Below are 13,032 nucleotides of genomic sequence, written 5' to 3' on the forward strand. Positions count from 1 at the left end.
TCCGCTGCTGCTACTGCCCGAGTCGGGCGTCGAGCCGGGGCTGATCCCGCTACCTTAGGTGGTTGTCGGGGAGCTAGCAGCAGCGCTAGCAGCAGTGCTAGCAGCAGCGCTAGCGGAGAGCTAGCAGCAGCGCCAGTTGTCTACAGCGTTGAGCTAGTGGGGACACCAACCAAAGATAGCGGCTTGTAACCCGACTTTTACAGTGTACAAATCTCTCAAACTTCCTTATTCCTAAATAACCAAATGGATTTACTCAAAAGACTATTTTAAAAAGTGTTAATCAATTAATTAATTTCCACAACTGACTGCCCCCCCACCCCCACCTCCCTCCTCTCTCTTCATTTAATTTATTTTCCATTAACTGTTCCTCGTTCTAACAGGTTTTACGAATGAGACTGAACCCGCCGCCATCAGCCCAGGTAGATAATCCTAGATGATCCTCACAGTTAGTTAGTACACATCACTCTCTAACTGTAGCGTTGATGTAACACTACTGCATTTTACATTGTTCAGCTGTGCAGAGAAGGATGACGGTGAAGATGAAGTTGACGACGAAGTCCGACCTCCAAGATCCAACCATCAGAGGTCAAATCTCACAGCAGGTACGGTGAGCCGCTGTGTTTGAGCTGCTATAAACAACCGAATTGTCCCAAAACGTGTTTTTCTTCCTCTGTTTTGTGTGTTTTTAGTTGGTGGCAGCTCTTAACTTGAAGGGCGTTACTGACGCTAAAGTGCTCTGGAGCTCTTTAAGGAAAGGTAACGATTAAGAACACAATAAACAGCTTACATTTGACCACATAATTATACATATTTCTATATATTAAGATAGTTGGATTAAAATACAGATGACTTTATCACCTTTATCCTGATTCACCTGCATTGTCTTTCATCAACAGAGGAACCTGGACAGAGAATAAAGTAAACCTTTCACTGAGATGTTTTAATTATTATTATTTTATCGTTTTTCCTGTATATTCCCTGTAGACACAAGTCTCAAATGATCTGTAAAGGTTGTTTTTTTGTTTTTTGTCGATGTGTTTGAATTGCAATCTCATACAATTCCCTGAAATATTAAATAAAGTCGTGTGTGAATCAGTATCCTCGTGTCCTATTCGATGTTCATCAGCCACTTCTCTGCAGTCAGTTTGTATAAAGCACGTCACAAAATAAGTTGTAACTTTGCAAGCCGCCATGTGTGTTGGTTTAGCCGCCTTTTCATTTGCCTAAAATTAATTTACCATACTGGTTATTTAAATGTTCAACCCAAATATGAGCCTCTGAGCCGAGACGTCACCTTAAAGGACATTTTTTACAAATGTAAGACACATTGGAAAATTATGTCTATATATGTCTACTTTAAAGACCGACAGCACATGCACACGTTTAGACACAATAGTCACATGACATAAATGAGTATTTTAATATGAATATAAAGGTGTGCGTTGGTCCTCACAAAGACACAGGAGCACTCAACCCATCGTCAGGCATGCAAACGTCTCCTCGCTGAAACCAACGAGTCTCAGCGAGGCGGCGGCGCTTGAAGACAAACACCCAACCTCTTTCTCGCGGCCGCGAAACGCCGAGTGCCCGAACCCGGAGACGTGTGTTCCAAGCGAGCGGAGGTAAGACCACATTTACACAAATAACTTCGTCTTTTTGTGTACTTGTGTTTGTTATTTATTTTCTTCTTGTCATTGCTGCAGATCATGGAGGGGGGTTGGAAGAAAATGCTTTTCTTTGGTTTGTACTCTTCTTTTCTCAACTTTCAGAAGTACAACATTTTTATTCGTTTAAAGACAGTTATACGTTTATTTTCGTTTAAATTCTTAACTTTTACTGTACATCTAATCCACAGGTGCGGTGTGTATCCTTGTGCAGGTCACACACCAGCAGAAAGGTAAGTAAACATGTGTTACTATCTGCCTAACCAAAACACCTTGCTTAAGAAATGCCTTCACCTATTTATAAATAGCTGAATGTTCGGGCTCCAGCGCTGTCGCTGATGTTTAATCTGTTCTGTTGAAGTTAGTCACTGTTCATTCTTTATACACTTCATATAAACGGCACATACTTGGCATTTTTGCACTTACTTTATTGTTTTATTTCCTAAATTTATTTCGCTTTTCTGTTTTGTTGTATGTATTGAGTATTTTACATTTCTGACATTTTCTGAGGATTTCTTCTGATATTCTTTTATTATTTCCCCTCAGGATAAATAAAGTATCTATCTATCTATCTATCTATCTATCTATCTACAATCACAAAACAACAAAAGATTGCGCAAATAATAACTAAAACAGTTTATTGTGTTTTTCATGAGTTTTATAACAAAAACATAAAATGTGAATTAAACCTCTGTATTTTTACATTACTTGAAATATTTATAAATTTCCAACATAGATAGCTGCTGTACCCTTATTGATGATGTATACAGTAATTGTCGTATTTTCTTGTAAAAAAAAACATTTTCAGTGCTACTTGATAAGGTTCCTTTATTGTCATTATAATTGTCGTCATTATTCTACAATGCACGGCTGCACAAGAAGAAGTACAACAAAGATTGGACCGAATGTTTTATATACTAACTGTACTTAAAAATATAGATAACATTTGAACATATCTTTTTTTCCCACTCTAGTGTAGCGCTTCAGAAATGTTTTTGTGTTACTGATTTGTAGTTAATGTGCCAAAACCTTTGTCACCTGAAACAAGATGGCGACCAAGGAAGCTAAGTGTTGCCTTGTTGTTCGCCTCACAGGCTCCGCCTCCACCCTCGAGTACGTCCTGGACTCCAACCTGAAGATGAGCTGGCAGGAAGCCCAGAGCTACTGCAGGAAGAACTACGACGACCTGGCCACCATATCCGACGAGGAGGACATTAGCGCCATCAACTTTATGGACGAGAAGGAGTCCTTCTGGATCGGTCTGCACAAGGACGTCAACAGCTGGAAATGGTCTCTGGCCGAAGGAGAAGTGAGCGACTACAGGAAGTGGCAGGAGGGTCAGCCGGACAACAAAGGAGGGGACGAACGCTGCGTCTCCGTGTTGGACGACGGCTTTTGGAGGGACAACAGCTGCACCGGCGTCACACTGCCTTACATTTGCGTAGACGGTGAGACGCAGCCGACAATGCCGACGTCGAGCCATCCATTTACGACCAATATTCAAAATTTCCCAAATCTTGAACTAACTAAACTAACTTTCAATTTGTTACAGAGAGTAAACCTTGTTTTCCCTTAACCATTGGAACAGGAAACCCTTCCTTTAGTCAGACGTGGCAGCGTTAGCGCATTATTCCAAGGTGGTTAGCGCAATTGCTAACCTGGAAGTCACACCGGATAAACCCGCCAAATAAGATATTTTGGCAGTTCAGGGCCACCGTACCAACATGGCGGCCGTCTCTGTGAAGAGGACCCGCTAAATATCTCCAGCTACATACTTATTAATGTTACATTCCATTTCTGCCAACACATCTCCCATACATGCTACACACTCTTCTTTATATTAAAAGTAGTGAGTGAGGAGACTCAATGGCATTATCAAAGATGTTTTGAGAAAGTGTGTGTCACTGCAACCGCCAGAGGTCCTCGGCCACGCAGCCACAAACGAGCACCCAAAATATTATAGAGTTTAGTGGAGCAGCATGCACACACTCACGCAAACGACCGGTCTCATAATAATAAGAAAGATAATCAACCATCAATATTTTCTGAGTACATCAGTTAAATTCGAATTAAGCTGATTTTTTTTCCCGCCACACGAATGTACAGCTGAAAGTATTAAACCAGTGTGTAAAGATTAAGGATATGACCTCTCTGTTTCTTTTCTCCATGTAGAAAGAGGAGACACGCTGATGACCAAACCTCTGAATTGGTTGAAGGCTCAGACATACTGCAGGACACACGGCAAAGACCTGGTCAGTGTGGGGAATGGGTTGCATAACAAGAAAATCCTGCACTTACTGGAAGATGAACATGTGGCGGAGGCCTGGATCGGCCTGTATAGAGACTCCTGGAAGTGGTCCAATGGCAGCACCTCCTCCTTCAGACAATGGCGGAATATTCAGCCCAATAATACCAACAACTCTCAGCTGTGTGCTGGAATGCAACAAGGGTACTGGGACGGCTGGCCATGCGACACCAAACTCAACGTTCTCTGTCAACGTAAGCCCAAAGTACAAGTAGGATTTGTACTCAAGCAAAGTACTCGAGGAACAATTCCTTCTATAAATAATAAAAAAATATGTAATAGACCGTGTACCGTGAAAGTCGGGTTACAAGCCGCTCCTACCTTCGGTGTGTGACCCCGTTGTAGCAAGCTAGCGCTGCTGCTAGCTGTCCGCTGCTTCTGCTAGCTGTCCGCTGCTTCTGCTAGCTCTCCGCTGCTTCTGCTAGCTCTCCGCTGCTGCTACTGCCCGAGTCGGGCGTCGAGCCGGGGCTGATCCCGCTACCTTAGGTGGTTGTCGGGGAGCTAGCAGCAGCGCTAGCAGCAGTGCTAGCAGCAGCGCTAGCGGAGAGCTAGCAGCAGCGCCAGTTGTCTACAGCGTTGAGCTAGTGGGGACACCAACCAAAGATAGCGGCTTGTAACCCGACTTTTACAGTGTACAAATCTCTCAAACTTCCTTATTCCTAAATAACCAAATGGATTTACTCAAAAGACTATTTTAAAAAGTGTTAATCAATTAATTAATTTCCACAACTGACTGCCCCCCCACCCCCACCTCCCTCCTCTCTCTTCATTTAATTTATTTTCCATTAACTGTTCCTCGTTCTAACAGGTTTTACGAATGAGACTGAACCCGCCGCCATCAGCCCAGGTAGATAATCCTAGATGATCCTCACAGTTAGTTAGTACACATCACTCTCTAACTGTAGCGTTGATGTAACACTACTGCATTTTACATTGTTCAGCTGTGCAGAGAAGGATGACGGTGAAGATGAAGTTGACGACGAAGTCCGACCTCCAAGATCCAACCATCAGAGGTCAAATCTCACAGCAGGTACGGTGAGCCGCTGTGTTTGAGCTGCTATAAACAACCGAATTGTCCCAAAACGTGTTTTTCTTCCTCTGTTTTGTGTGTTTTTAGTTGGTGGCAGCTCTTAACTTGAAGGGCGTTACTGACGCTAAGGTGCTCTGGAGCTCTTTAAGGAAAGGTAACAATTAAGAACACAATAAACGGCTTACATTTGACCACATAATTATACATATTTCTATATATTAAGATAGTTGGATTAAAATACAGATGACTTTATCACCTTTATCCTGATTCACCTGCATTGTCTTTCATCAACAGAGGAACCTGGACAGAGAATAAAGTAAACCTTTCACTGAGATGTTTTAATTATTATTATTTTATCGTTTTTCCTGTATATTCCCTGTAGACACAAGTCTCAAATGATCTGTAAAGGTTGTTTTTTTGTTTTTTGTCGATGTGTTTGAATTGCAATCTCATACAATTCCCTGAAATATTAAATAAAGTCGTGTGTGAATCAGTATCCTCGTGTTCATCAGCCACTTCTCTGCAGTCAGTTTGTTCAAAGCAAACGCAGTTTCAACAAAATGTTCTGAATAAACATCACAAAACAAAATAAGTTGTAACTTTGTAAGCCGCCGTGTGTGTTGGTTTAGCCGCCTTTTCATTTGCCTAAAATTAATTTGACATACAGATGGACATTTGGTTATTTAAATGTTCAAACCAAATATGAGCCTCTGAGCCGAGACGTCACCTTAAAGGACATTTTTTACAAATGTAAGACACATTGGAAAATTATGTCTATATATATATATATATATAGACATTATATATATATATATATATATATATATATATATATATATATATATATATATATATATATATGCGCACATTTGGACACAATAGTCACATGACATGAAATTATGAGTATTATAATATATTTTTTAATTCAGCTAATATGTGTGTTTAAAATATTTGATCGCTGAAGACAGGACATTTAGGATTCTTCATGATAAACAATAATAAAAACTTCATATATTAACTGCAATCATTGGATACAACACATAGTATGAGTGTATTCTTTTTGCAGGTAGTAGACAGGAAATCAACATACTTTATTTTATTCTCACATTAACTGGTCCGGTGGGTTTCGCTGTTCCATCTCATCTTTTTAGCAGGAAGCAGCTCTATTTCTTTTATGCATTGCATTGTGGGAAAAGAGTGTTCTTTGGAAAAAGTGTCTGCATCAACAACAAACTATTTCGTGTCCAGGGAAGTTGCCAAATGATCTGTCACGCTCACGCATGCATGTGGTTTGCATTGATTTGTATGCAGGTCCATCTAAAAGCACATATTAACATGAGGAACGCAGGACGGCAGTTTTGTGAGCATAGACATCATGAACGCGTTTTAGATTCAACCTTATTGAGGTTTTTACATTAAATTAAACTCACTGTAGTCCATGGAGCGGAGCAGTAGGACATTCACCTTGATTTGGGGTAAGTGATAGTAAACGTTTGTTTTTAATGATTGTCCTGGTCTTTGTTTAATAGTTTTAAAGTGATAAAACACTGAGCTGTGCAGGGTCCAACCTTTTAGTCCTAACAGCTCATTTACAGATTAAATCCTCGGTGGTGACCTTGTATTTATTTCATTTGACATTTTCTTAAATTAAAAATATCAGAATTTGTTAAACTGAAATGTATTTTAATCTACAATAAACTGTTAAGATGAATGTTATTGGTGTATTGAATGAGTTAAACGTCAATGTTAAACTTTATTTGTAGGGTCTATCCTCCTCAGCTTGAGGATTACTCACCAGACAGGTAAGAAACACTTTGTGTAAAAAGCAGTGTACTCTTTACGTAACTATAAGGACCAATACAACAATGTAAAATATGCTCACATTCAATGTAAAATTATTGCATTTAAACTCAATATTTGTATTAATGCACAAAAACAAGTGCTAATTCTGTGTTTACATGGTTAGATAGTTAATTCCTATAAATCAATGTGTCGATGGCTAACAATGACAAAAGTTCTACTCCGGATATTTACATATATGTTTGAGACTTTTCGCTTGTGTTAAAATAATCTTGTCACTCTCTCCAGTCAACGTGGCTCTGGCCGGAGCGGCTGCACAGTCTTCACTGTCCGACCCGTCGCTTCTCCCGAGCCTGGCGGTCGACGGCAAACCTTATTCCGGCGATGGGAGCTGTGCGTCCACGCTGCGCCAGGACGATCCCTGGTGGAGAGTTGACATGGGGAAGGCGCACAAGATCTCGACAATTGAAGTCACCCGGAGATCAGATTGCTGCGCCGCTCAGCTGTTGAGGGCTGAAATCCGCATCGGCAACTCACTGAACAACAATGGCACCAACAATTCCAGGTGATGCAATTGGTTGAAATACCCGGACGATCATTGAGTTCACGTTGGGTATTTTCCATTTGGAAAGAGCAGATTGCTGGTTGAAGACGTGCATGCTTTTAAAGGTGTTCCCCCCCTATCCTCCACCCTATCCTCCACCCTTTAGATGTGCAGTCATCACTCACACCCACGCCGTGACCATGGTCTTCCACTGCAGAGGCATGCAAGGACGCTACGTGGCCATCGTCCTCCCCGGAGCGAACAGGACCCTCGTCCTTTGTGAGGTCAAAGTGTACGCCGTGGTCAAAGTTACAGGAGGTAACGCAACACACTGAGCAACGTATTCATCTTCCCAAGATCCAATTCTTTTTGGTTAACACACATTAACAATATTAAATGCATATTACCTAGATCCCCCAATGGGTTCCTGTGGGAATATAAGGTACTAAAATCAACGCATTGAGTTACTGATGCATAGTTAGCGTCGCTGTGCTAACTCTCCAGCTAACGTGGCGTTGGGCGGAGTGGCTACACAGTCTTCATTGTCGGACCCGTCGCTTCTACCAAGTTTGGCGATCGACGGCAAACCTTATTCCGACTATGGGAACGGGAGCTGCGTTTCCACCCTGCGGCAGGAAAACCCCTGGTGGAGGGTGGACATGCGGGGTCCCTATGACGTCTTATCGCTCGAAATCGTCCGAAGATCCAACTGCTGCGATTTTGAGCTCAACGGGGCTGAAATCCGCGTCGGTGACTCGTTGGAGAACAACGGCAACAACAACCGCAGGTGATGCAAGAGGTTAAACTAGCCTGATAACAATTTCCACCGTTTCTGCCCCCTCATTCCCACTAGCACTGTGATTGGAAGGGGCTATTTTGAGTAGTTCTGCCCCAACCAATCAGCAGAATCTTGGTAGTATTGGAAATATGCATTGAGTTTTTACTCTTCCCTTTGTTCTGTCTCTTCCCAATCCTCCCTCAGATGTGCAGTCATCACTGTGACCCAAGACGCCACCATGACGTTGCCCTGCAAGGCGAGAGGACGCTACGTCAACATCGTCCTCCGCGGAGTAAATCGGACACTTCAACTTTGCGAGGTCAAAGTTTACGCCACTGGCAGAATCACAGGAAGTAACGCAACACTGCAGCTTGAGTTTATTAAATGACGTGGCGGTCCCCGTGTCAAGATAATGGCGTAGAAATGAAAACAATATTGTTTCAAGTTGATGTAAAATACAAGTTTCCAGGTTCTGAGTGCAAAATATTTTAATTAATCCATAATTGTTATTTTTTCATGCCTTCACGACACTCCCACCAGCTAACGTGGCATTCAGAGGATACGCTACGCAGTCTGCAGCATCGGCATCCTCGGCAACTGCTCCACAAAAGGCCATCGACAATCAGCCTATATCGCAGTATCCACAGCAAACCTGTGCCTCCGTCCCACAGCAAGACGACCCCTGGTGGCAACTGGACCTGAGGACTGTCTACCGCATAACTTCTGTCGTGATCATCAGCGTTGGACACTGCTGCCCAGAGCAGCTGAACGGTGCTGAGATCCGCATCGGCCTGAGGAACGACACCAGCAACCAGAGGTGGGAGCAGCAGGAAGATACTAATACTTCTAAGTCATTCTTATCAGACACTTATTTGTTTGTTCCACTTCTGTCAGGTGTGCTGTCATCTCCCTTACAAATGGACAGAGCAAATACATCTACTATTGTGGAACAATGGAAGGTCGCTTTGTCCATGTGGTTCTTCCTGGACGGCAGAAGACTTTGACTGTTTGTGAAGTATGGGTGTATGGGACTGTGCTTGGTAAGCAGCACTTTTCTTGTTATATTTCTGCCTGTAAAGGATTTTTTTTTATTCAATAACATTTGAACACCTTTCTTTTCACTAGAAAATGTGGCTGTGCGAGGAGTGGCTTATTTTCAACCTTCCTCAAGATGGAAAACTGGATCTGAAGCCAGCAGAGTTATTGATGGCTACCGGTACTCCACCTGCAGCATTGTTGAAAACGAACCCGGTCAGTGGGTGACGGTGGATCTCCTAGTTCCCTACAATGTGACTGTGATCCAGCTTGCCTACTTCAGTGGCTGCTGCTATGGTCAGGATGTCAGATTGGACAACAAAAGGTAAATATAGGACATTATTGGATGAATTAGTTGCCCTTATGTTGAAAGTGGAAGACTATCCTTACAATAAAAACTCCAGCATCATCAGTCCTTGCAGCAAATGCCCCAAGAATGATGTACTTTCAATTGGCTTCTGGCAAGAATCCATGGAGGTTGGGCAGAGAAACGACTTTGGGAGCTTTGCACATTGGTTACTTCACTCATTAAGTCATAGTTTTAAGAATTTTCTTAAAGTTATCTTTGGGTATTTGGTAGACAGCACCTATAATACCATGAATCTCTCTTAATGAAATCTGGACACTTAAATGAATCAGTTTAAAGGTAAATCAAGCAGAGTCATATGCTTCCTTTTTCTGTTTCTTTATCTCTATTTCAGCTGTGGGGTTCCCAGTAGTTCAAAATCCGTCGTGACCGTGGATTGCGGGGGGATTGTGGGTCGCTATGTGACTGTGATGCATCCTGGCAAGTCAGCGCGTCTGTGTGAGGTGGAGGTCTATAGCACTTGGATAAATCTTCGAAACATCTTCCCTCAGAGGCCCCCGCCCTCTGGTAAACACACACCTTTACAACATCCTCCAAAGGCGAACATAGAAGGGTCATCACATTTGCGGATGATACTGTCATTTATATTATTATATTTTCTATTCATGATCAACCAAACTTTTGTGACCTCCATGAGTACCGCATTTTTGCCTTTTCTACCCCAACAGATCACTGCGCCGCCGCCTCCTGCAGCCGCGACTACGTTCTCATTCGCAGTGAACCTAAAACCTGGTTCGAGGCCCAGACCTACTGCAGAGAGAGGTTTCATGACCTGGCCTCCATCAACAACGTCCAGGACATGAACGCGGTCGTGGACAAAATGGAGAATCACTTCGGGGACTTTTGGATCGGGCTGTACGACGACGCCGTGACCTGGGGGTGGTCTCTGTCGGATGAGGGTCACTATGGACGCGGCGAAGCCGAATTCAGAAACTGGGGTGAAGGTGAACCCGGCAGCGAGAGGCGCATCCAGCATTGTACCGGCGTAGAAGACACGGGTGAATGGAAAGCCCTGGACTGTGACTTACTTCACTCCTTCTTGTGCTTTGATGGTAATATTAAAGAACATACTAACCACATGTGTGGACAAGGTATCTGTTGAACTTGTGTGAGTTATCACGGTTGTTTCTGTGGTCACAGGCAGAACCGGTGCAAAGGAATCAAAGATTCTCGTGGAAACGGCAATGAAGTGGGCGGACGCTCGGCGTCACTGCAGGGAGCACCACACGGACCTGCTCAGCGTGAGGAACCAACCGGAGAACCTTGAAATCCAGAGCATGGTGCCGACCGGACGGCCGGTCTGGATCGGCCTGTTCGGAGACTCCTGGAAATGGTCCGATGGGAGCGGCTCCTCGTTCAGATACTGGTCTCAGGGACCGATCAACAGCTCAGCAGAGGGTCCGAAATGCGCTCACGTCCACGACAGGAAATGGAGCGCGAGCTCCTGCAACACGAAATCGATGTTTCTCTGCTACTGTAAGTGCGACGTTACGTTTAGTGTGAAGTTATTTTTCTGACATTGCCCAACATTTCCTGGTTCAACCACAAAACAAACATGGCTGTGTTTTGTTAATTGTGGCTGATAATCTGCCTCAAGCTAGTGCTTTTAATTTGAAAGTTGAACTGAAATGAGCCTGAACCAATGGTTGGATATAACATTCAACAGTGATGCTACTGGACTAAAAACATGTTAAACAAATGGTACACCTCTTTAAATCATAACATTTTGTTTTGCTGCCAAAATTCATTTCCAGATCGAGTTGTGAATAAGCGATCGGTGGTGAAGATTAGAGCGAACTTTGACATGAGCGTCCCAGTCGTGCGACAACAAATCTTGAGCCAGGTGAGAAATTTCATCTAAAAGTCTCCGCTTCTATTTAGTAATTAGTAGTTTAAAAGAAACTATAGCTAAGGATGTCCAAGTTGCTAATTATCAAAGGTTTGATAAATGTAAAGACAGATTTTCGTGTGTTTCTAGCTGGAGGCCGCAATGAAAAAAAAGGGCATGAGCGATGTCAAGATCCGCTGGAGGACGTCGGTACGCGTTACACACAAGACCGACACAACACAGTAAGATTTTAATGTTACATTTTGCCATATTGTTTTCCTTTAATTCACTTTTTTGAAACCATCTGTTAGTCTTTCATGCTCAATATTATATCAAGAAATTGGGCCCAAAATGTGCTCTTTTGCCTGTGAAGTGTGTCCGACTACAGCGTTTGTTTATCTTTCCTCCAACAGGTTCAAACCGGCTGAGGAGTGTTGACCCAACTCACTGGCCTGGTGTTGAACTATGTGGCTCATAGTGTGTACCACATGTTTACAGAGCCTGTTCTTACAAACGTACTCAATGTAACAGGATGCAAAGTAAAAAAAGAAATCTTCTACAGTTAATTATGACAGAATTAAAGGGCGAAGCTTACATTTTTGCATTCAAATGAGGTGAAACCATTAATCTTGCGAATGCTTGTGAATTATAAGAATCTTATTATCTTATTGTAATCTTATCATTATTTTAAATGTGGAGTTAGTGGGGCTTTTATTAGTGATAATAATGAAGACATCAGAGTTAACACAATGACTTGTGACTTCATGTGATTCCCTCATATTTTGATGCCAATCATAAACCTTTTGTTATTAAAGAAAAAGATAAAAACCCATCTGACACTGCTGATTTTATTTGATATTAATGAATGTCTGTTTGTGCTTTTTTACGCTAAAACACAAGAAGTTTTGTGTTAAAAGTAGAAAAAACTAAACACTTTATTCTTACATGAATATCTCAATCCTTCCAACACTTGTAATACAAATACATAATCAATACACCCTCAGTATGACTTGTTTAACCCTCACCTTCCAAAGAAGTACAGGGCAAGAGAGGTGTGATGGAAAAAACAGAGAAAAGAAACTAAATAAAATTGGTTACTATAATAAAGGCCTATTTTATGAGATTACAACCGAATTATATTGCAAATCAATCAATAACTGTTACATGTACAATATTTCCGGGTGTTCAAAAAGCTTTTATATTGCTTATAAATGCTAAATACAGGTAAGTTTCTCATTCACACATCCAGTAAGGTCAGCCTAACATTAGCTTTGATTTAAAAAGTCTTGTTTCTGACCACATGACACATGTCTCTTTCAAATGTCTCTTTTGTCTCTGCCTCTTTCAAAATTTAGAAAAAGATAGGGAGGCTGGTTCATAGCGATGGAAAGGTTCAACACATGAAGTGATGCAGGCGTATGAATTGGAAAGCCATTTACAGGAAAGCATAACTTGTGTTATTACTGACTTCACTTGCATTTCTGCGTAAACGTAACATGAGAGTGACGAGCTGTTTATGTAAAGGTGTTGTTGTCCATAGCGTCGCGTTGTCTTGATCACCATCGTGGAGCGATACTCAACACAATGAGATATACGCCAGATTCAAGGTTCGGGAATGTACACTATGCAGGAGGCGTCACTGATTGATCTGCATAAATAAAACCCTCCGGCTTGTTAGTCA

General features: G+C 42.2%; 1 protein-coding gene across 1 annotated transcript; it reads left to right on the top strand.

Moving 5' to 3' along the window:
- The first annotated feature begins 4,924 nt into the window (after positions 1 to 4,924).
- Positions 4,925 to 12,052, top strand: LOC137792559 (uncharacterized). The gene is made up of 15 exons (XM_068588291.1): positions 4,925 to 4,999; positions 5,087 to 5,153; positions 7,088 to 7,364; positions 7,510 to 7,661; positions 7,848 to 8,130; positions 8,326 to 8,474; positions 8,662 to 8,938; positions 9,016 to 9,161; positions 9,247 to 9,481; positions 9,858 to 10,030; positions 10,192 to 10,575; positions 10,664 to 10,999; positions 11,278 to 11,366; positions 11,502 to 11,593; positions 11,765 to 12,052. The coding sequence occupies exons 1-15, from the start codon at positions 4,925 to 4,927 to the stop codon at positions 11,787 to 11,789; spliced, it is 2,760 nt and encodes a 919-aa protein (XP_068444392.1). The 3' UTR covers positions 11,790 to 12,052.
- The last annotated feature ends 980 nt before the right edge of the window (positions 12,053 to 13,032 follow it).

This window comes from Clinocottus analis, unplaced genomic scaffold (assembly GCF_023055335.1).
Source record: "Clinocottus analis isolate CAN_PGR_092001 unplaced genomic scaffold, fCliAna1.0.p SCAF_21, whole genome shotgun sequence".
In the NCBI taxonomy this organism is placed as follows: domain Eukaryota; kingdom Metazoa; phylum Chordata; class Actinopteri; order Perciformes; family Cottidae; genus Clinocottus; species Clinocottus analis.

Excerpts from the sequence above, each read along its gene's own strand:
- LOC137792559 (XM_068588291.1), top strand. The coding sequence starts at position 4,925 with ATGACGGTGAAGATGAAGTTGACGACGAAGTCCGACCTCCAAGATCCA. Across the intron at positions 10,031-10,191 it reads TCAGAGGCCCCCGCCCTCTG|ATCACTGCGCCGCCGCCTCC; the intron begins GTAAACACACAC and ends CTACCCCAACAG. Across the intron at positions 11,367-11,501 it reads GACAACAAATCTTGAGCCAG|CTGGAGGCCGCAATGAAAAA; the intron begins GTGAGAAATTTC and ends GTGTGTTTCTAG.